Here is a 25,814-nt window from a genome sequence, read left to right as displayed (position 1 = left end):
TGTGTAATTATCTAAGATTGTATAAATATGTTATATTCTCACCTTTTACTTATCAGTTTTTAGATTTTACAATCAAAATTTCCTTCACTAGTGGCCATAGTGAAGTCCATTCTCTAAGAAAGGGTAGGTGTAGGGAACACATTGTACATTATTAGTTATTCTGATATTTGTTGAATGTTTAGGCAATAGCTTAAGTGGAACATTGCTACCACAGCAATATTGAATATATGTAACGATTATTATAATCAAACACGAATTAATTAATAGATGACAACCAAACTAAACGGTGTGTTTTAATAACCTACTTTACATGGCCTACTTATTTAAAGTTTTGGCATAAAAATGAGGAACAAAAGTCCAATATTTTTTATAGCCAAACTTTCAAAGGCCATTATTTACAGTACTATTTCAGTAAATACTTTATTATATATTTTTTGTAAACAAAAAAATCTTATCCATTCTTCTTAAATAGAGCAACATACAAAATTAACGACTCCAAAGACAACTCACACGATTGGTCTTACCACATGTAATAAATGTAACAACTAGATCTTCAAACCTTTAACACTTTTATTTTTTAATTTAACAGGATGTTTCAGTGGTTACGTATTTCCATTGTCGTCCATTTTCTATGTTGGGCTTATATAAGCCCGTAAAATAGTAGTTATTTTTAGTTTACACTTGATAACGATTGAACATATACACCAACCAAAACGTCGTGTTAAAATAAAAAAATAAACGCATTGCAAGGTCGAAAATTTAGTTATAAATACTGTACCAATGTCTATCACCTTCAAAACTAGATTGGATAACCGGTACGGACCCGAAACCAACAACCTATTCAGAGGCTTAGCATAAATAATGCCATGCCAGTGGGCTTACGGTTAAGATTCATGATGCCGGGAACAAGGTCAATGCGCATCCTAGACCGTGCCAGTAAGAAACTGTTACGCTCTCAACTGGGATACCATCATTGGAAAAAGGCACATCTGAAAACAATGCTTTCAAGAAATCAAAGAACTCTTCCAGATTTTTTCCAAGATAGACTTTACTTGTCACATGTTGAAAGGAAATTTAACAACTAAACATCTGTCGAAACTACATAAATTAAATACTATAAGCAACCACAAGATGACTGGCTTTCCGTCCAATGGAAAATCAAAATCAATTAACTTGTTCGCCGAAAGGATCTTAATGTCAATGTCCCTTTTTAGGTCTCTGTGTGGGTCTGTTGTGCTCTGGAGATATTCGTTTTTGTTGATTGCGTGCTTACTTGGTCCAGTTGCTCGTTACCTCATAGCGAAGTTCGGCCGTATTTGTCCGGGAAAGGTTGATGGTCTCTACTGAAATGATGACGTGCAAAATCGACGATTTCAAAGAGATGGCAAAATAAAGTCCTTTACTTAGAACTTCTTTCTCGGCAGCAGAAAGGATAATCTAAAAGATAATCATTTCTGCTGCCGAGAAAGAAGTTTTAAGTAAAGGACTATATTTTGCCATCTCTTTGAAATCGTCGATTTTGCACGTCATCATTTCAGTAGAGACCATCAACCTGTCCCGGGCAGAAGCTGCCGAACTTCACTATTAGGTAACGAGCAACTGAATCAAGTAAGCAATCAACAAAAACGAATATCTCTAGAGCAGAACAGACCCACACAGAGACCTAAAAAGGGACATTGACATCAAGATCTTTTCGGCGAACAAGGGCAACGCAACAGTCATAATAGACGTGGATATTTCTAACAGCGTAGAAGAGAAAAAGGTCTCAAATAAAAGTTTGCTTACTAAAGACCCTACATCAAGAGTAGAGGAAAGATTCCACAAAGCACTCAATAAGTACGCAGCTCAGATGCACTGCGGACCAAACTTATTTCACATCACACTATACTTCTATGGACTTTTCAAAATACATAGTAAACAGTTGCCATTACGACCTATTACCAGCTTCAGGAATTCGATAACATCCGAACTTTCTAGGTTTTTATGAAAGATCCTTAGACTACTGCAAGAGAACACGGAATCATTGATCAAAAGCTCAACCCCTTTCCTCGAACTACTTTACGTCACCAAAATCGGACCCGCTGACAGCCTAATAAGCTTTGATATTTATTGAGGAATCCTTAAACACCATTCAGGAAAGGCTCAGAAAGAACACGACCTTTGGAGAATGCACTGAACTACCACTTTAGGGAGTCATGGAGCTTCTGGAAGTTTATCTTAGTAAATCCTGCTTTTAAGTCAATTGTAGGTCTTACACCCAGGATGAAGGACCCACAATGGGATCTCCACTATCTTTAGTAGTAGCCATTTACATCAAGTGGTTTGAAGAGCACGCTTTAAGAGCAGCACATTCCAAACCCAAGTTGTTCCTTTAATAGGTAGATTTATTATCTATTTTATTATTTATTATTATACATTTATTACATTTATAATATACATTTATACATTTATTATTTCGGACAAAAGTGACGCAGAGCTATTGGGCTTTCTAAAATACCTAAACAACTTTAGACCCAGCATCAAGTTTACTATAGAGTTGGAAACTAAGTCAACCATACCCTACTAGACGTTTTTGTGAGAAACGATAATGAGCGCCTTAGACTTCAGTCTACCACCGCAAACCCACGCATACTGTACAGCACTGCATATAACACGAATCATTTGGCATCAACAAAGGTGAGAATGATTAAGTCGAAAATATCATCAAGAATCTTCAACAAAATGGATACCCATTAAAGTTGATTAAAACAACAATCAAGAAATCAGCGGTAACCAAAAAAAAGACAACCACAAGAGCCAGATTCCTCAGGCTTTTTAACGATCCTATACAAAAGGAGATTTTTAGAGAAAATACGGAGAAATTCAATAGGTTCAACGTGGAAACTGCCTTTACATCCAACAGAAACATACGAGGTTTAGTGTCGAAGACCAAACCAGAAAACGTAATGGACATCAAAAACAATAAACAAAAACCACGTCATATCAAAGACTATGTGAATGCAAGGATTCATAAATTGGCGATGCAAAATGACCCTTGGAAGAAGCACCAAAAGTGGACCCGAACAGGGGAAGTTTTCAGATCGTAAATTGCAGAATCCGCTTGGTTTAGTGGCCACAATATACACTGGGTAAAAACAAATATTCTATGTAAGGAACAACACTAGAAAAAAACCTTAAAACAACGTACATCACGCAAAATCAAGGAATCTTGAGCCAGTCCAGTGTTGAAATTCTCAACATCTGGAGAGATTTACTGTCAGGACTTTGCATGATATAATGAATTTCAGGCAAGAATAAAATTTCCACATAACTATATGCGCATTTGATATAAGCCTCTAAAATACTAGTTGTTAGTTTACATTTGAGAACGATTGGAGATGCAAAACAACAGAAACATCGTGTTAAATTTATAAATATAAGCATTGCAAGATTTAGTTATTACTATTGTACCAATGGCTACCATCTTTAAAAGTATACAATAAATATAATAAATGACTAAATAAAATATTCATTATTTCTAGACATTTTCGCTAACTATTTGCTTACACATTTACCGATTTTATTTTTTTTTGGTGCCGTTGAATAGAGAATTTTACGCTGCTTACTGTAATGTATCACACGATGGGGGTTCCCGTTTGACATATTTAAGTGAGGTTAGCTGGAGGTGAGGAGGTGATTGACAGAACTTCAGTAAATGTACAATTAAACGTCCCCCTGTATATCTAATTTGACGTGTTTTTTTTTTTTTTTAAGAAAGTTATTAAGGGTGAATCGTTTTAAAATAAAAGCACTGTATAATAAATGGCTACACTTATTTCACTCTAGCTAGACAATCAACAGGCATTTTGGTTTAAATTTAATTTTGTTAGACTTCTTGGCCAATAACTTTTTTCTGCTGACCTGTATACAACAATTGGCTGAAAAATTTTATTTTCTCGTATTTCCGCAACAAAATAGGACCACTTGTTAGAAGTATCTAAAGTTAATCGTTTTATAGATATTTGTTTTTAGTATTTCCAAGTACAATTTCAAATTAATTTATGAACAGAAATAATAAGTAAATATTTAATAGAACTCGTTAAGTTAACAACTAGACTAAATGTTCAAAGGCATTTAGAGGTTCTTAAAGAGCGACTGCCTATTCTGCTGGAAGATCTTCCATTACAAACATGCATGAATCTGTGGTTAAAGGATTACGGCGCTCCACCTCATTTCAGTTTACTAATTAGCTTAGAACATTGAAAGGCTAAAATAAGTATTGCCGTGAAACTATGAGCAGTTTGTTTGCTTGCAACATTGCCGATGCATTGATGCCAAATGCTCAAATCAAAGTTAAATGAATGTATATCATGTATATTAGAGAAAAAGGCAAGAACATCGCAACGCCGCTCGATCGCATTGTTAATTCCACCGACACAAGTAATCTTTACCAGTGTCGTCGTCAAAAAATATTTACATAATAAATATTTATCAATAGTAGATTAGAGATAGTTCATTAGAGTAAAGGTACTTATCTAATAAAAAGTATTTTTATGAAAATTAAATGTTTAATAATTATTATAGATCTCTTAATAGGTTTTTATTATTCTACGTTTATGACGACGGTTGTCTCTTGATATGATGTTATGACAATATCGGTATTTACTTGTGAAAGAATCGGCTTGAATTACATATTTTCTATGGTGTGGACAAACGGCACAAGTTTTTACTATCGTAACACTTCACAAAAACACTGAAATGACTTAACCTTTTTCCCTTTTCAACCAAAAACTAAAAAAAAAACACAGAACTTCACAAATGCCGAATGTAAACATAAACCGTTTGTCAAGATGACATTTCGCAAGATGACACCAGCTTTTGCCTGTGGTGTTGCCATTTAAATTTTTTGAAAAGCGGTTGTATGAACAAAAATGTTTTATTTTTTTTTTCTTCGAAGATGTTATTTTTGCATTTAGAATAATACATATCTATTTCTACTTTTTATTTTTAATTCAAAATCTAATATCAATTAGGTAAATTAACATTATTATAAGTGTTGGTATATAGCTAAAAAATTCCTCCTTTGAAAATGCGTGTGAACTTGACAACAGAGAATCGATGAATATGTTTGTGAACAAAACGCCCCCCTTGCCCCTGTTCACATATTAAACTCAAACAAAGTTGTCGTTTACTAATTTTAGCCTTTAAAAGTTCTAAGGTAATTAAAAAGCATTTAAATAGAATTTACTTATACTAGTAGATAGGCCGATCAGGACCTGTATCGTGGTTAGCTTGATCACCAGATTTAAATCATATGGATTTTTTAATTTTTTCATCTGGGGTGATTTAAAACGACGAGTTTATGATAGGCCAGTGGAAACTGAAGGTGATATTCGATAAAGAATGTTTCACCATATCCAGGAAATGAAAAATAACATCCAAATATGGTTTGAAAGTGCAGCAAATATTAATTTGTTGAGATCGAAAATCTACACGCAAGATAGTATTCAGTTTGAGCAATTTTTGAAGTCAATATTTTTTTTTCTTAGTTTTGTTTCTATCCTCATTTGTTATTGTTGGAAAGCATAGCAACACTACTCAGATATTATCCAAGGCAAACTGATTACTATATTATACATATGTTTTACCATCGTGGTGTACCATAATAATGCATTAGAAGTTGAAAACAAATATCTCGAAAACTGTTAACTTTAGACTCTCTCTATAACAAGTGGACCATTTTTGTTGTGGAAATACGACAAAAATTTTCAGGCAGTTATTGCATATAGGGTAGCGCAAGAAAGTTATGATAATTTATTTACCGAAATAGTGCTGTAAGTGGCGTCCTCTAGTTGTTAGGCCGAATAAAGTAATAGATACTTTCTCGCTTTGACACCCTGCATTTCACAAACTCTCAATATTTGAACTTAGCTTATCTTGGGTCACATTTTGGTCTTATCTCGAGTCTTGAGATTTTTCAACTTTTCGCAGACACTCTCTAAGGAAATTTAGGTGTTGGATCAACAATTGAGAGTAAGACGAGAACATTTAGTAAATAAAAGCAACGCGACCTTATAAGATAAAGATTTTATTAGATGAAATCATTAGAAAAAATAAAAAGATATACCTTGTGTCAATTTCAAAGAACAAAATAATAAAGGATAATATAGTTATTAGTACGATATCTTTGCTGAGTGGTTAGAAAAGCAATTAGTATACAATATAATAATTTATACATAAGTTTAAAACGTCAAAATAATGCTTTATAAATCTAGAACCACATGGTAGTCAAAGCAGTTAACCGAACCAGAAATAGATGATAATCTGGATTTTAATAAATCATAATAGAAAGGAGCTATTTTAGTTGAAAATCGTTGACATATATAAACAATGCTCTTAAATAATTATACTGAAATGTAGATATATACACTATTTTGTAATTTTTATCAGAAATTTAAGGTACTGGACTTATATTTTGTGAGTAGTCCATGTTATATTCGTAGTATTAAGTCGGTTACTAAGGTTGTAAACATGCTAGTCAGATTAGGCACAATATTTTGCTAGTTAAAATCAGTAAGAATATAATATGGTAGTCAGAAAGTAGAAGTAAAGAAAGTAAAATCAACAAGTTAGTCAAGTATGTACAAAATAGAAAAAAAAGAACGTTTTTTAATTTACGTAAAAGGTTGCAGCTTAACAAATTACTTTACCATAGATCTGGCAGTTCCAGCCCAGTATATGTTTTAAATTTTGATCGGGTCCATACTACTGATAGGTTTTAAATAAATCGTTTTCGTTTTTATAAGACCACTTTCTTGAGGTCCAAAAAATCGGTTTGCTTTTTTCCCGACTGTATCATATGTATTGTAATAGTAATTTATGCTGTAACTTTATTATAGAACTTGCCTTGCCAAAGGAGATAACACCAAATTGTGTACCGAAGCGCCACCGGCACTTTCACCAAAAATAGTCACATTATCAGGATCACCATTAAACTGCTGAATGTTACTTTTTATCCATCTTAGAGCTTCTACTTGATCTTTAAAACCCATATTACCTGATATATTAAAGTTCGGGTCTTTAATACGAAGAAATCCTAAAAATATTTTTTCTAGAATTACTCTCGAGTTACAAATTCCAATTTACCCAAAAGTCCTAGACGATAATTAATTGTTACTAAGACAACATTTTCGGTCATTAAAAACTCTGGACCATATATTTTCTTACTGTCATTGGAGCCCTGACTAAACCCGCCCCCATGTATCCATACCATCACTGGTTTTAGATTAAACTTGTCATTTGATGGTAACTATAAAATAAAAGTAAACATTAAATTAAAATTGCCATTTTTCTCAAAAAGCTAATATCATCTAATTTTTTTTAATTAAATACGTTTTTACTGGCTTAAAACTTACTTCTGGTGTAAAAATATTTAGGTTTAGGCAGTCCTCTGATCCATATATTTGATGAGCAAATAAATCGTTTTGGTAGCAAGCATCTCCGTCTTCGGTTGCGTTTCTTACTCCCATCCATGATTCTGCTGGTACTGGATCCTTCGAAAAAATAAAAGTTGCATACATCGACTATCGAAAAACTTTTTATTTATATTTAAAAGATATTCTACAATATTTATATAATTTACATCATTTGTTTTTTAATACATATAAAAATATTATCCTGTTAGTATCGCATCAGATACGATTAAAGAATAAATGAGTAATTTAAAAATATACCGACATAAATATTTTACAGTTTTGCATTGATTGCCCGTTTATTAAACCTATTTATAACCATTAAATTGTATTTGCTTTACTGTTTTAAAAATATGTTTATGCCATATAGGAATGTAAATAAATACTTTGGGGAATAACCTTTATTACATTAGTACTAAAGTACCATAAAAGTTAAATCTCCGTGTAATAATTTCGGCCCGACAGATTAGTTTTAAACCATATGTATATTATTTTATGACTTAAAACTGTAAAAATATTAAATTGGTTTTACGCTTAAATAAGGTAAATTTGCAAAATTAGACCAATGATTCAAAATCATGTGGCATTGTTAAGAAATTTTCAATGCAATGTTGCTTTTAAATTTATAAATGACTTGCGGCTATTGCACTTTAAATCAGAAATTAATAAGGCAGAAGCTGCAAACAGGTAATTTGTGCTCTTTAGTCTTACAGTCAATTAATATTGTATAGAATTATGCAATTAATTCATTACACCTAAATTAAATTTAATGAAAATTAAGTTACATAAAGTAATGTATTCTAACTAGTCAACGTTAGTTTAAAACACAAAAAAGGGAGTAGCATTGAGATGCCTTATTTAAAGTTTCTGAAGTCATAAGTTGAAAATTGTTAGGAATTCTTTTTGCGATAAATAATTTTTTATATAAAAGCCTTAACGTTTAGTGACCCAACACTATAAGTACTCTCCTGTCAAGCCCGTGTAATGTAGTTCGTACTATTCAAGAATGCACCATTATTAATCTACACAAGATAATTTAAAATAAAAAAAAGTATTATTCTACTTTGTATTTATCACATGTATTGCAGAGACCGCACCTCCTTTATTTTTTAGAGTCATAATTGTTGGCAAAAAATTACTCTTTCTTTGATTACTAGATTCAAATTCCTTATTTAAAAAATACAACGGAAAATCTCTGTAGATCTTATTAAGTCAAGTCCATTGCTCTAAACTTTTTTCATGCAAAACAATTTACTTCCTTAGTTAAATTTAAACTGCATTTTATGTCTTAATAGCGTAAGCTAATTCTTTATTTATTAGTCAGTCATATTAGTTTAAGCTTAATAGAAGCGTATTAATACTGGCTAATTTCAAGATCCACTTATTAACTTCTGGATAATTGGACTTTTGCTGAGACGACATCATAGTTAAGAGTCTAGGCTCTCAGTGGTAATAAAAGTCTGCCTCCACCCGATCAATGGAATTATAACCTGGAATAAGAAATGCAGAGATACAACTGGAGAGATATACCTGGAGATATACATTATTATGCATAAATATAGCAACAAGCGATGTTTTCAAAAATATTATTTGCTCCTTTATTTATTCCATATTATTTCTTTACTTTTAAGTACACGCCTCTGTATTATTTATAAATATACCGAGATATCATAAGAATGCCAATGCAGAGTAAAGAACTTCATGTTTGTTTATTTAGACAATGTGCATAAATATAGCAACATTTTTGTTTTACATTTATTTTATCAGTTAAATATCGATTTACCTGCTGTAAAGTTGTTATTTTTGAATCTCAGAATTAACTTAAAATGGGTCGCTGAAAAACCGTCTCTGGTGATGTAAGAAAAAATTATTGTGGAGCATTACGAAAATGGTGTTGTCAAAAAGGTAGAGTGACATTGCAAGAAGCTTACGGCTTCACAGGTCAATCGTCTCCAGAGTTTGCAAAAAATTTCGCCTTACTGGAACAGCTGAACCGGCGCCCATTCCTGATAGACCCAAAAAAACAAATTTGAGGATGGATAGGGAGCTGCTACGAATTTCCAAAGAAAATCCTTTGTTGTCTTCTTCCCAAACTTTGGCAAAATTAAAAGAGGGTGGAGGGGTAAACCTCAGTTCCAGTACCGTAAGGAGAAGATTACTTGATGCCAACTTACCTGCTCGTCGCCCCGCCAAAAAACCGTTACTCTCAAAGAAGAACGTCAAGGTTCGTTTTCACTTAGCCCAATCTCATGTCCACTGGTCTGTAGCTGATTGGAAGAAAGTCGTATTTAGTGATGAATCTAAATATAATTTATTCAGGACTGATGGAGTGATGTACGTCAGACGCCCCAGTGAACAAAGATTAAACAAAAAGTACATTTGCTCCACAGTTAAACATAAAGGGGGAAATATTCTTGTATGGGGATGTTTTTCGGCTCGTGGCATGGGACCCATAGTAAGAATAGTGGGCAAAATGCATCGTTTCATGTACAAAGACATTTACATTTAGTGCCACATATGGATGAAGTCATGCCAATAACAGCCATATTTCAGCATGACAACGATCCAAAACATGCTTCTCAATTTGTTAAGAGGTGGCTATTCAATGAAAAAATAAATGTAATGGTCTGGCCATCTCAATCGCCAGACCTAAATCCTATAGAGAATTTATGGCATTACATTGACATCAAAATCAGGCACCTAACATGCTCTAATAAAAATATTCTCTTTGAAATAGTGGAAAAGGCTTGGAAAGAAGTGAACAATGACTATATTATGAAATTAATTGAGTCCATGCCAAGACGATGTGCAGATGTTATAAGAGAGAAGGGGTACTACATGAAATATTGAATTGATTTTAATTTAGTTGGGTTATATTTTTTTAGAATCAAAACTATTTTTTGTTGCTATATTTTTGAATAATAAATTTGTATAAAACAATTTGGTGTTTTATTTATTATGATACAAAAAATATGATAATATGAAAATATAAACAGGCTCTAACTATTCTTGTAAATAATATATAAATCTTACTTATAAAATAGATATTAAAAGATATATAACAGGAAAGTTCAATGTTGCTATCTTTTTGCACAATACTGTAGATAAATCTTGCAAAAATATACTTGGAATTTTCTTGCATTATGTAATTAGTGAGTTAACTATATTTTAAGTTAAAAATTAGTTCTTTGAAAGAAATTCTGAGACAATTTATGAAATGAATATCTATAAAATTGGAAAAATTGGATGTTTAGGGTATCTTAGATCTTCTGAGGAGTAACGTGGAATAACTGAAGAAGAATGTCACAGACTCATTAGCAGTAAAAAGAAAGGTTGTTCTCGGTATTCTTTGTAAGTCCGAAAGTAGAAGAAACATAAGTGTTACCTTGATATGCATTTATGCAAAAATACCTACTTGCACCTCATCACTTTTACCAATAGACCCTTGTTGCTTTTTTAATAAAAGTGATAAAATGCATATCTTGCAGCCAGATGGTTTCCTTGTTTTAAACAATTGTCTTCCTGCGAACACCATTTATTTAACTTTTCCCCAAACGATATTGAGTTAACTTCCTTTAGCTTAATATAAACTATCTCTCAATCTTTCCAATCTTAGAATAAGCCGTATCAATTGAACATTCTTATGTATTTTCAATCTTATCAACCCTTTACTCAAGAGAAGTAGATTAACAATATAAATCACCACATAAAAATCACCCATGTTACCTTGTTAGCCTAGTAAGACCAAAGACCTTACTAGGCTCATTAAGTACCTTCTCAATAATAATAGAACTTATTAAATGGTTTCATTTTAATGAAATAAACCTAGTAATTCTAAGTATACTAATTTAATAATTATGTATCAATGATGACGAGATGTAACTTCTCTAAAGATCATATTTATACCGTAAAAGCCTTCATTCTTTATCAAAAGTCAAATTATAAACCGTTGTAAACCGTACAGTATCGTTTTTTTTTTTTCATCCTCTTCTCCTTCTTTAATCGATTCTGATCATTTTCCAGTTTACTAAATTCTGAAAGATATGGATTTTGCTTTTGAAGACTTAAAATATAAAACATAATAGACTTAGAACACTATCACCATCTCTGAAAATGAAAAATGTGTATTGGTAATCATTTAAGGACTGTTGAAATCAGATGATGTTGCACGAAAGGTGGAATAAATAAAGAATAATTAGGATTACAAGAAGAAGAATTTCTATTTCTATTTAACGATATGTTAAGCAAAAGTATTGGTAAACGCATTAGTTAAACTTTTACTTTTAGCTATGTATGTTAGCTATTTAAGTTTCATCCATATTAGCGTTAAACGATCTTATGAAAACTAATAGGTAGATCTTTGGTGTTGTAGCCGACGTTGTAATATCATCAGCAAAGATTGTTATGAAAATGTAAATTCGTTAAATATTTCCCTAATTTTTGTTCATTTCCATCATTTTGTAGTTTAAGTTGACTGATTAATCTTTAAAAGAGAGTGCGTTTTGTGACATTATAATCAGTTTTGTTGCTTATCTTGGAATCAATGAAATGGCAGTAAATGTGAATCTACTTATTGGTCCTTCTATTTATAACACAATGGTTTGACGATATTAATAAAAAGAGTGTGTTTTTGAAATTCATTACAATCTTATTCTTTTCAATGTGCTCACACACGGCATTTATATTTATAAGGAATAAAATAGGTCTTACTGCAGCAAAGCTTCGTACCATATCAATCTCTTTCCTGTTCTTCTTTCAGAATCCCTTTAAGTGGATAGAACCAAGCTTGTCAAACAAAAATACACCTAGCTTATGCTTTTTATAAATAGTAAAAAAATAGTTAGTAAATTATATTTACGTTTTTTCCTTTTTTTACATGAGCTCCTTCAAAAGAGGTTTTAAAATAAAAAATTATCAAAAAAGAAGAATATAGCCATTCTTGAATGACGTGAAAAATATAATATTATACTTTCGGAAAACTTTTTCGCTTAATACTTCTAAATTTATTCAAATTTGCTTTAAAAATTCTTTAAGGTATCCAAACTAACATTATTATGCAGATTATTGATTTTCCTTCGAAACCCTGTAGTTCAGATATAAATTTCTTTGATTTTTTCCTGTGAGACTTTAATAGAATAAACTTGTATAGAATATGAAACAAAATTGATAGAGGAGCTATAGTACAGGTAAGGCTAGAATACGTACTTAAAGTTATATTATAAATATAAAATCTATATTCCACTCTAAAAAAGTAGAATCTTTCATAACTTATATTCGAAAAAGAACATGTATTAACCAACTTTACCTCGAGCACCTCAATATTAATTTTTTGTTCTTATTGTATAATAAATTTGCATATACAGGGTGGCCCATCGAAAACGTACCGCAAGGCATTGCAGGGTGGGAAAAAACTTTTCGGCAAAATCAAAAAATACGTCAAGTATGTTTGTCAGGGGGACAACTTTTGACATAAAAACCATTTTAAAAAACTCAACCCCCTAAGCGGGGGTGATATCCTTTAATTTTTTTTAAATGGGATGAGGAGTCAAGTCGTACCCCTTGAAAAGGGCCTTGTCATTGCCTATACAATGCTGCTTAGTTTTTAAAAATTGAGTCACTCGTTCAAGAAATATGGACTCTTGAAAGTTAAACAATTCAAAATAATTATCCATTACTCTTAAAGAGACTTAAGTATATGACCAAAGGAGGGAAAAAAGTAAACCCAAAGTCCAAGTCTCATAAATCAGCGTCTATTAACGGTTACGCGTTTCGCCGCATTAGGGCATCATCAGACCTAAATAAAATTATTAAAATTAAATGATACGGAACAGAACTTTTTTTTCCTAAATGGTTATGCTCAAATTTTCTGACAATGTACTAGATTTAATTTTAAGTCAAAAATCCCTAAAGTTGTACTTCTATTTTTATGTCTTTGAGCTGCAGGGCATTCATTTCAAAATAAAAAAAAAAAAACAATTATAAAAAAAAGAAATATACCATGTGATACATTAAAATTCTTGCAATTTTATGTAGAATCCGAAAATGTAATTAAATACATCATTTCTATTTGGAATAGGAGGGACGTTGCTAGTTTTACATAGAAGCGGCAACTCTGCATGTTTAAAGACATTTTTATTGGGTGTCCCCTAATGACCATACAACGTTGCCAAATTTTTTATTTTTTTTTTAATGTAAAGTTTTAAAACAATCACAAATTGGTGATTGAGGCTTCGGCGCACTGTAGCTCGGCGGCGGGTGTGGGTGGGGCTGCGGCTTTTGGGTTCGTTTGGCTTGGGGTTAGGTCTGCTGTGCTCTGGCGGAGTTTGGGTGCAGGGGTGCGGGACACCTTGTTTATCTGTTATATTATAGACTTTTAAGAATAGTTGTATAACAAACTAGTTTTTTTCCCAACTTTTTTGAGGACAGTACAGCATACAAGTTGTTAAATCAACTTAGGCATGGCCCCTCTATTGTAAAACAGTATGTTTATATAATGTTTGAATAAATTGAGAAAAATTGAGAATGCTAATTAACAGAAAAGACAAACCTATCGAAATACAAAACCACATACTGACACACACCAACATAAACAAAAAATATAAAATAAAATAAGTTTACACCATCGTGTATCGTTATTGACTAAAATATGAAACATAAAACGCCAAATATCACATCTAGTTCATATTATCTTAAAAGGAATGAAAACAAATACAATTATGAAAGGATAAAAAATATAAAAAACATTGTTTTAAAAAATGTTTTGATTTAATAGGGATCGAACCAGAGACCATTGGATCCGAAGTCTGAAGCATATACCTTGTCGCTAAGCCTGGGTAATGATGTAGCATGCCAAAATTATATGAGACAAAATTAAAATTTTTGAAAAAAACCTAAATCGTCCAATTTAACATAATCAAAACAACGTAATTTACCTGAATTTAGATAGAACTTGGGTGGTAATTTATATTTTGATTTTCACAAAAGATTTTTGAATTTATCTGACGTTTCATTTACAGCCAGCAATTTTTCGCATAAAGTTGATTTAAAAATTAGAGAAACGCTAGCCGTCGAGGCTGAAAATATCCTACAAACTACAGATATTACAAACAAAAATATCCCCAGAGCAAATATTATTTCTCTCTTAAAGTCTAAATTGGACAAAAAAAAACTTTTAATTATAATGGTAAGCACTTAAGATTCTTAAAAACTAAAATTGAACAACATGACTTGATTGTCACTAAGGCCGATAAAAGATCTTGCTTAGTCGTTATGAAACGCGCAGATTATGTGAATAGGGTTGTGGATTTTCTTGATACCGATGAGTTTCAACCTTTGACTAGGGATCCCACAACTTCATTTTTTACAAAAATGAAAGGTGTTCTCGATAGATCTTTAATAACTTTGGAGTTTTTCAATATTAGAAAGGAGGCTCTTTATCCTATGAACTCTAGAACACCTTTTCTTTACGGGCTAACTAAAGTTCATAAAGAAGGACAGCCAATTAGACCAGTGGTATCTTTTGTAGACTCTCCTTGCTATAAACTTACTTCGTGGTTGAATGGGGTTTTAAGAGAGGTAACAAGCTTCTGAATTTGTTTTCCACTAAGAATTCTGTCGAAATTGCTAATTTTTTAAAAGGCATATATATGCCAGACAATGCAATGTTAATTTCCTTAGATGTGATAAATCTTTTTCCCAGTACCACCCACTGACTGCATTAAACTAATGGAATCTTTACTAGCAAATTCTAATCTATCCAGGCTGATTTCTTCAGACTTAATTTGGCTACTGGAAACTGTTTTAGATCAAAACTTTGTTAAATTCAATGGCAAAATGTATACACAGAAAGCTGGCTTAGCTATGGGGTCATGCCTTTCCCCTTTCTTAAGTGAAGTTTTTATGCACAACTTGGAGTGATTATGACAAAATTATGAACAGTTCCTTCGCCGATCATATAATAGCGTATAAACGATATGTGGATGATATTTGTATTGTTCGGGGAGGCAATGACGATCAATTGTCCACCTTCTTAAATTTTACAAACAGTCTACATAGTAGAATTTAATTTACCTTAGAAAAGGAGCACAACAAAAGTTTACTTTTCTTAGACCTTTTGTTAATCAGGAATAATAATAAAATCGAATTCGATATATACAGGAAACTATCCACAACTGACAGCATCATACAATTCACTTCTAACTCACCACATACCCACAAGTTTGCTTCATTTAACTCTTTGTTATATAGGATGTTCACCCTTCTTCTATCCAAGGAATCTTTTTATAAAGAATTTAACATAATAAAGCAGCTTGCAGTTAATAACGGTTTTCCACTTTCTACCATAAATAAGCCTTTTTTCATATACATGAATAAATATAAATTCTCCTACCACATCTTACACTCCAATTCTTTAAATCTTAACAAATTCAGATCTTTAACATTATTTGGTTCAATATCTCTCCAACTTGCAAAACTCATTAAAAATAATCTTAATCTTTCAATACCTTTTAAAACTGCAAACACTATGAAAAAACACTTGATAAACACAAAAGATAAAATGGAGCAAACTTTAAAATCTGAGGTGTATTCTTTGAAATGTGGTGAGTGTTCCGCTGTGTATGTTGGTCAGTATGGTAGAAGAATTTCCACTAGGGTGAAAGAACATTATGAGTCTTTTCAACAATTGTGAAAACACCGATATTAAAGAAACAAAGTCAGCCTTTACAAATCATCTTTTACATGAGTGTAGAAAAGGTAAAAAACTAAATCTCCTCGAAAAGCTGGAGATTATAAGAGCTAAGAGAAGCCCAATATTAAATTGTGTCAATGATATCTTTAATTTCGAACCTAATCTCATTTTCAATAATCTCCAATAAAAAATGTTAATCTTGTCTCATATAATGTAATTATTGGCATGCTACATCATTACCCAGGTTTGGCGACAAGGTATTTAACTGTTAATTAGCGTTCTGTTCCGTATCATTTAATTTTCATAATTTTATTTAGGTCTGATAATGCCCTTGTGAGGCAAAACGCGTAACCTTTAGTAGACGCTGATTTATGAGACTTGCACTTTGAATTTTACTTTTTTCCCTCCTTTGGTAAATTAAACAATAATGTGTGACGAAAAATGCAAAAAGCGATTTAATGCTTACCATGTTAATCAAGTAAATGCTCGAAGTGCTGTCCACCAACATTCATACAGTGATACAAATTATTGTCAAACCGTTGCCGAACGTTTAGAAGCATTTGCGGTGTCACTTTGTGACATACAATAATAATAAATTCTTCTTCGCAACTCTTCTAATGTAGCAGGTGGAATTTTGTAAACTAGGGATTTTATGTGTCCCCACAAGAAAAAATCTAAAGAACTTAAGTCGGGTGATCGAGGTGGCCACTTAATTGTGCCCGTTCGTCCTATTCAGTGTCCTGGAAATCTGTCGTTTAAATAGTTGCGTACATTTGGTAAGAAATGTGGAGGAGCCCCGTCTTGTTGGAAAATCAATTTCTGTTCATTGTATGCGCGGTCTTCTTCTATGATATTTGTTAGAGCTGAGTCGATGGCATTTTGTACCAAATCTCACTACATATCGCTTGTTAAATTTCCAGGGTGGGAAAAAGAGCCCACAATTAAATTTCCACAAATACCAGCCCATACATTTTACTTCTGGGAGTGTTGTGTTTGTGTGTTTGGTAGAAAATCCTTGGATTGCTGTCAGCCCAATAACGGCAATTTTGGCGATTTACTAAACCATTTAGGAAGAAAGAACACTCGTTTAAAAAATACACATTAAATATGAAATTATCATTGTTTCACGCTCGCTGCAGGTGACGTTAAAAGTCATGTTCACTCAATTCTTGCACTAAGCGAATTTTATAGAGATAGACCTTGTATTTCTTTAATACCCTTTGGACACTTATTCGAGACACACCCATTGCAATGGCCAATTATCTTGTACTTAGCGTACTATCCATTGCAACTTCCTTCAATACTGCAATCTCCATAGCTTCATGAAACCCTGCATTTTCAATATTCCTCTTTCTGTTGTGAACTGAACCTGTTTCGCGAAATTTTGCAACCAATTCCCAAACAACTTTCTCAGAGAGATGTTTCTCAGGATGCCATTGATTAAATAAATCCACGATCCGATTTCCACACTTATTGTTTTTCAAAAAAAGCTGAATATTCTCTACTCTTTCTGCAATTGAGTACACCATAATTGATAATAAATTTAAAAATTCAACAGTTTTTAAACACTTTACCCACAAAAAAAGTATCTAGTAAAACTACTTGACCTAATTTAAACGTGAAGAAAAGAACTGGATATTTTTATTCACTAAATGTGCCTAGAGAGTTTGCCGCAAAAACGAGAAGTTCATTTAAAAGACAAATTTTTTTTTTTTGCAGTCTTATATCACCCCCGCTTAGGGGTTGAGTCTTTTGAAATTTTGCTTTTTACGTCAAAAGTTGTCCTCCTGACAAACATACTTGACGTATTTTTGGATTTTGCCGAAAAGTTTTTTCTTACCCTGTAATGCCTTGCGGTACGTTTTCGATGGGCCACCCTGTATAATGCTTTTATCTCCTATAAGTATTATTTGATTATTTGGCAAAATTTATTTAGGAAATGTCAATAAAGTCGTTATCGTTAATTTTATATGATAATTTCATAAAGCAAAAAATCCTTTATCGAATATGTACTTAATTAAAAATAAAATAGAAGAAGACTTTTTTAATGATAATTTATAAAAGGATAATATAATAGAGATAATTAGTAATTTTTTTAGGTTAGGTTAAATATCATTTATTAATATTTACATTAAATATTAATAAATGATATTTTCTTCTTTACTACCTTAACTTTTATAATAAGGACTAGAGGTAATCGAATATTTAGATTGTCGAGAGACCTTTTTATACTTTAAACAAGCAATTTACATAAACGGATTAACTACTGTTTTAATGACATGTATTTTTTAAGAACTAAAAGTATTCGCCCTTTAGGAGAAAATCATTATTTAATTTTTTTATATAAGAGAAAATGATAATTTATTATTAAATTTGTAGCCGATATCTAGCTATAAAACTTACCTTAAATCTTAACTCTCCAATTGGCGCCTTAGCATAAGGAACTCCCAAAAATTTATAAAAGGTATTTCCCTCGAAATCTATTCCTTCCGCTCCTTCCAAGTCACCTTGCAATACCCTTACAACAGGTCCCATTTTATCTCTATACTGACACCCTATAGACCTCACCAGATTATTGATAGGTACTGATCTCACCGTATTACAATACGGGCGGATATCAGATTAAGTTTAATCAAAAAATGATATCATCTTATCAATATTAAAATGATTTTTACTTAAATTCTACATTATTACAGATAGCATGCAACTTATATAAAAAATACTTTATAACCATTTTGGGTATGATAACATTGTCTCTGTTGTTGATAAATGATACAATTGAAAAATATCGTCACATTAATGTTTGTTTATTGACGTTATTTTTTATGTAATTAATTTAAATATATATTTGAAAGACTAATGAAAATATCAAAATTGTATTTTTTAATTATGAGTTAATTTCAAATAATTTAAAAATGTTTACCTAAATTATAGTTTGCATGAAGACGTTTTATTAAAACATAATTTGTCTCAGCTCAAAAGTAATATTGATTACAATAGGAGGTGTCAATTTTTTTTTAAATAATTTTAAATTTAAGTTTTTAGCCTTGTTGATGATTGTTTTTTTCTGAGGTTTTATCTTTATTTATTTTTTTATTTATTTGGTAACCATATAGGGATACAAAAGGCTATAAGCCCAAAAAAGTATCCACAAACTTATCTTACCTAACTTAAATATACTATTTTATTAAGAATAAGGACTAAATGGTTAAGTACATAAATCAAAATAATTTGAATATAAAAGAATATACTCAAAGAACATAGAAAATATACTTAAAAAAAGCAACTTTCTAATGCTAAATTTCTACATTAGCCTCATAAACTTTCAAAGACAATATTTCATTTTAAAGTATTTTTGACTGTACATGTTAAAAACGTCCAATGAACGGCAGTACAAATTATAACTTTATGGTATTCTACATAATGGAGAGTTCTGACCATGATTTGTTTTCCTAAATGGATTAAAAAATAATTCGCTCGATCTGATGTTGACTTAAGGAATGTTGAATTTAAAAATTGATAAAATAGGAGAAGTGTTCAGCTGACAATTCATTACTTTATATAAAAACGAAACATCAGTTATCAAACATCTGTCGAGAAGTGAAATCACGTCAAAATGCTCTCGAATTAAATTGACATCATAATATGAACCTAAGCGGGTTTTAAAAGAAAGAAACCTTAAAAATTTGTTTTGGATGCTCTCCAATCGATCATGGATTTTCCATACCTATGTAGGTTCCAAATAATGCTTTCAATGTTCAATTTGCCAAGAATAAATGTATTAAATAAACATTTGATGATTTAATAGCCCGAGAACTAGAAAACATTTCACATTTACGAATATATATACATTTATTTTATTTTTATTTATTGAAAAGGTTATACTTTGACATTTTTAATGTTAAGAAAGACACTATTTTCATTGCAGTAGTCAATCCAGATCGGATCTTTGGATTTTAAGGCAGTCGGCGATGTTAAAGATCGTACGCTAGATTTTAAGATCATCGGCGTATAATAGAAATTTAGTGTAACGTAAACAAGATTTTATATTATTTATGTATATAATAAAAAAGGGGTCCTAAATGGGAGCCCTGTGGAATACCAGATGATGAAATAAAAGACTCAGAACAAAATCCTTGAAGTGAGACGTACATGGATCTTTTTTTAATATAAGATTCCACCTATCTCAAGACGCTGCCACCCACACCGATGTCTGCGAGTGGAGCCAGGAGAATATTATGGCTAATCTTGTCAAATGGTTTACTGAAGTCAGTGTAGATGGCATCGACCTGAGACCGGTTATCCATATGCCTATGTATTTTGTATTATCTATTATTATTATTTTTGTACACTGGCTCTGATATTGAAATAAATAAATAAATACATTTTTGTTGTATTTGTGGTGAAATATCATTTTCTTTGCAGAAACGCAAACTGACACCGCTTGTGAAGTGCTTATCAGTATTATTTTGGTATTAAAGTAGGCGATTAGAACAAGTCATGGGCTTCACACATCTGTTGTAGATCTTATTCAGTTACTCTAAGCTAAGGGAATAGTTAAAAAACAAAAAAACGATCCATGTCATTTGCCATTTCTATAGTTTGGCGGGAGCCTACGAATCATACAAATGGCTGCTACTGATTAAGTCTGCTCCGAAGAGTTGTTAATGAAAGAAATAGGAATAATTAAATACTCAATATGCGCATTCTAAAACCTTATCAGTTTAAATACCACTCAAAAACTATGAACTAGAAGTCATAAATAAAAGAAGAAAGTTAAAATGAGGAGGAATTTAATACGCGTTTAAAATCGAAGGACCCAATGTTGAGGTCAAACAGGATATACCGCACAGATTGCGTCAATCAGAATTAAGTGATCTAGTTCGAGATCTTAATTTGACTTAGATTGATATATTGATTGATTTGAGATAGATTGATTTCTTTACTTTCTTTAAAGAGATCTTTAGTAACCAAAATTCCCCTGTAATTTTTTGCTCTTTTTCGAATTAGGCGTGCCTTTTCAGTTTGATTTAAAGGCGTTGGCAAGAGTTCATGGAAAGAAGTGTCTAAAGTAGTTTCACCCACTTCATCATTATCATCATCTTTGCCTTCAGAAGAATCGGACGAATAGACCAGTGAATAAAAATGTTTTTTCTCATCTCCAATATTTTTCGAGGAAGATGAATGGGCTTCGTTAGGAAACTTGATGGGCGTCCTTTCAGCTGCTTGTCTAGATGTTGACGGTTTCTGACATTTGGTTGTTCCATTTAACTTGTTTTTAAGTTTTGCAAGAGGCACCTTATTCTCATCAGACCATTTAGCTTCTTTTTGGTTATGACGACCTTCAGATGTTCGTTGCACTTTTCTTGAAGTTGATGCTTTGGAAAAGGGATTTGGGCGCATTTTCATTGGCTACAGCCTCGATTGCTAGTTGAGCTACAGCTGACAATATAGATGGTGCAAACGCTGTTTCCGGAATCGGCTGAGAATTAAGAGAAAATAAACCAGTAGCCTAAAGCCATTGGTGCTATTGCTGTGAGTCATGCAATTGGACCAAACGTTAGAGAAAATAACATTAAATCGTGTCTTTGTTATCTTTTTGTCTGGATTTTGGTCCAAAAATGATAAGAATTCTGCGTCCCAATGATGTTCGAACGAGCGGTATACAGACTTATCGAGGGGTTGTAATTCATGAGTTGTATTGGACGGCAAGCAATACAAATCGATATCTAAAGAATCTCCCACGTCGACAATTGATAAGTCCAAATGGCAAGCTGCGTCATCAAAGATCAAAAGGCATCTTCCGGGGCTTTTGTATTTGGCTAGATGATTTAGAAAATCTTTAAATAATTCATTAGTCATGTAACCTTTGGCTGACTTAGCTACAAGAGTCCCTGCTGGTAGGTTATTATTTAATTCTGGCTTTAACCTTTTACCTTTGAAAATAACCATTGGTGGTATAGGACAACCCAATGCGTTCACACACCCAGCAATAGTGACACTCTCAGCATGTTCCGATGATTGTAAATGGACTCTCTTAGCCCCTTTTTGTGCCAGTACCGTTTGTTGGTGGTGCACCGTCAGCCTGCAACCTTTTTCATTCATATTGTATATTCGCTCGGGGTAGTTTTTTAGGTCCAGCTGATCGTAAAGTTTACTGATTTTAGCAAAATGGTCATCCACTATAAACTTATTTAACTTTTGTGCCCTCGCGGGGTTCATAAATATAAATTGTGCTTTTCGCTTGGAAATAATTGGGTTTCTCTTCATGAAAGCAGATAGCCAATCCTTGTCTGCCAGTTTTAGGTTAATATTAAAATTGTGCTTTATGTTGTTCATTTCGCAAAATTTGTAAACCAGACGACGAAGGATTCGTGGTGTTATCGGCAAACCTATTTCAGCGAATCTAATTATTCTGCTTACCAGCTCAGATTCTTGATTTTTGGACAGCATGGCTTTAAGACCGAGGGTTTTCTTTATATTGCCACTGTTAAAATGATTTCGAATCGTTCTTCGAGGGATATTATATCTTTCTGCTACCGCATATGTGCTCATAATATTTCTCTATACTGCGCGAACTGCTGCTACTAGCTGTTCCTCTGACCAAAGTGCCCTTTTTCTTTTCGGAGGCATCGTAAAGGTCTGAAAAAATTGTTGGTTTGTGACAAATACACATTTTTCAGAATAGCTATAAACTCTAATAATGAACGGAATGTGATAATAGATGCATATCTTTTCATTACCACATTTTATTACGATATAAACAAAGGGAGGGTAATAAGGCCTATAGTGGAATTTTATAGGCCTTATTATCCGCCATGTATCAAATTTTACAAAAAAGTATTTTGCCGCAAATATCTGAGTCAAACCTGAAGTGGTGAACACAGATGCATGAAACAAATAAACTGTCAGTGCTAAGAAAAACGAATTTAACAACATGTACCAAAAAAAAATTACGATTTTCTTCAACGCTTTTTTACTATTGTTACAAGGCGCACTCACTCGACGAGAGATGTTATTGCACTGACGAGCACAGAAAACAAAGAGAGAATAGAAGAAAAACAGCCTAATAAAATTCTGCGGGACAAAACGCCATTTCAAAGCGGTGGATGAGATCCGAACTAATAGCAACGGAACTTCACCATTATATCAGGAACTAATTTTAACGTTTTTAGCTTTTCAGCATCTGAACTCGTGAAAAGGAAATTTCTTTCTATTTTTCTAGTAAAAATCTCCTGACTGATTCTTTTTTAATTTCTGAATTCACGCGGATTATCGGTTCACTGGAATACCGCAGAATACAAAAGAGACCGAGAAAGAATAAGTATCAGGAAATTTTCACTATAAAAAAATAGAAATAAAGAAATTTCCTTTCCAGGAGTTACAGGGTTCTAGGGTTCAGGTGCTGATGTCCTGCTGATCTTAAGACTTATATACAGGTCCAACAAAAATAAGCCCACCGGTAATTTTAGATATTTTGGAAAAAAATCTTTTTTGCTTATTATTAATTTTAGCCTCTAAACCTTTTAAATTTTTAAATACCCACCTATGTACATATCTATTAAAAAATTTAAAAGAAACAAAATGAACGTAATTATCAAAAATATTTTATTTATTATTTGTATAGTATACTTACTAATAATAATTATTATAATATCTGCTATGTACCTACAAAGACTTACAAATTAAATTCCTCACAGAATTAACTTAAATGGAGGAGAGGCAAGGTAAAAATTGAAAAAAAGTCGGGGTGGACAGTCATAGGTGGAAACTGGGCTTTAGTTTAAACATGATAATTTTTTATATACCTGTGACATTCACTGTAGGTACTGCTGTTCTTTTAAGTCCTCTCTTGGTGTTTCGTACTTTGCAAGACATCTCAAAATGATCATCACAAACAAAATATCTGTTATAAACTTTTTCTGGGGTTAATTTATCATAATTGGGTGGTTTGATAATAAATATCCATATATCATATAATTCAGGTTCATTTTTCGGAAATCGATGCCTTTTGCTATCTTGATTCTTACAGCCAACAACACAACATTTCTTTCGGTGAGATTGAGGAGCAGGAGTAAACATGATTTTAAGGAGCACTAAAAGAAAATTAAAAATACGCTATTAAGTACGATATAAGATATCGCTATAAGATATAAGATATCGCTCAAGGTGAGAAAGTTAAGTAAAGGTAAACTGCCAAGTTAAGTTGTCATAATAACATTGTGGTTTTAATTAAATTATTATTCAAAATTTCTCGGTAACTATTGCCTTGGTAAAACCATTTAACTATTAGTAAGTACACTTTCTTCAGTAGTGTTGTAACTGATAGCTGAGTTTTTTAATTTACAATTTTAATACTTTTTTCATACGACTCGTCGTGTAAATGATGTTCCCCTACCTATTCCTACGTCTTCCCTTACCAAAAACTCATTAATTTACATAAGTAAAAAAATTTACAATCAAGTTCCTCTATGTGTCTAGACATATATCGGATGTTAAGAAATTTAAAAGAGAATTAAAGACGCTTTTATTGGCTAAGGCATATTATAACCTGGATGACTTTTTTAATGATAGGTTTTAACCTTGGACATGTTGAAAAGTTTTTTTTCCTTTTGATTGTTTTATTTAGTTATCTTTAATTCAAGTATGTTCAAAAAGTTTTTTCTTCTTGTGTTTAAATTTGTTCATTGTTTTGTCAATTTTTAAAATTGTATTTTTGTTTTGTTTTTTTAGCTTGTAGGATGCTTGTACACAAGATTATTCTTACGTAATATAGCACTTTTTCTTTCTTTTTTTCTTTCTTTTAATGCAGTGAACTTATTAGGACAAATTATTTCATGTTTACCACCTGTCAAGGTACCTAATCAATTTTGGCTGGCATACCTGTGAATACGAGGCAATAAAAAAAGACAAATTTTCGTAAGATTTTTGGCTGTTTCTCCTAAACGGACAAACGAAAAATAATTAAAGTTATTTTGTAGGTTGCATATTTTGGTGCTCTTTAAAGTTTTTCAATACATTTTTCTCTAAAATAATTAGGGAAGCCAATATTGACTCTATTAAACATTACATGGGATTTCCTATGTCCCGCCCGGCGGTGCAACACCCTGTATAAGTACTAAAATACATATACCTAGTTACAAAATGTAATGATAATAAAGAAAAGTAAATTTAAAACAACAAAACGGCACCACTCTCTTGGAACAAAAAGTAAACTTACCTGAAAAATCGCAGATCTCTATAGGGCTCTAATTTCACCACTAAACTTTACTACTTATTTGTACTACTGTAATCCACAGAACACACAAAATAGCTGTAATCTGAAGCAAATTTGCACACAATTTTAAGTAAGGGCCGTTTTAATTTAGGTTTAGGTCAAAAAGCAGAAGCAGAACTCGACTGAAGTACTGAAGGATAAACAATTCTGTGAATCACTGATGACGCGAGAGACGCGACCGCCATCTACCCAAAAAAAACTAAAGCATTAATTTATTGATTAATTTTCATAGGACGTGACGCCCACGGTAGCGCGCAGTGGATGTGATCACAGATTTAACTAGCTACGCTCGTAGCTAGCGTAGCTACTACCGTTGATTGAATATTTGGGAAGATACGCAACCTTATGGGCTAAAGCGTGACCGCAAATATGCGTGAAAAATAGATGGCGATTCTCT

At 32.2% G+C, this 25,814-nt stretch overlaps 2 protein-coding genes across 5 annotated transcripts in view; one reads left to right on the top strand and one right to left on the bottom strand.

Annotated features, from left to right (window-relative positions):
* LOC126737590 (juvenile hormone esterase-like) overlaps positions 1–18,736 on the bottom strand; it is a 41,560-nt gene extending 22,824 nt beyond the window's left edge. The window contains exons 1-4 of the mRNA XM_050442573.1: positions 18,544–18,736; positions 7,395–7,532; positions 7,126–7,288; positions 6,886–7,075 (exon numbers count right to left, since the gene is read on the bottom strand). Coding sequence (XP_050298530.1) covers positions 6,886–7,075; positions 7,126–7,288; positions 7,395–7,532; positions 18,544–18,675 — 623 coding nt within the window. The 5' untranslated portion in view covers positions 18,676–18,736. The remainder of the gene's footprint in view (positions 1–6,885; positions 7,076–7,125; positions 7,289–7,394; positions 7,533–18,543) is intronic.
* Positions 1–25,814, top strand: part of LOC126737574 (ras-related protein Rap-2b) — a 442,108-nt gene that overhangs the window by 198,134 nt on the left and 218,160 nt on the right. The window lies entirely within an intron of this gene.

This window comes from Anthonomus grandis, chromosome 1, assembly GCF_022605725.1.
Source record: "Anthonomus grandis grandis chromosome 1, icAntGran1.3, whole genome shotgun sequence".
NCBI classification, from domain to species: Eukaryota; Metazoa; Arthropoda; class Insecta; order Coleoptera; family Curculionidae; genus Anthonomus; species Anthonomus grandis.
Note: the sequence above shows the minus strand (reverse complement) of the source record. Positions and strands in the feature narration are given on the sequence as shown.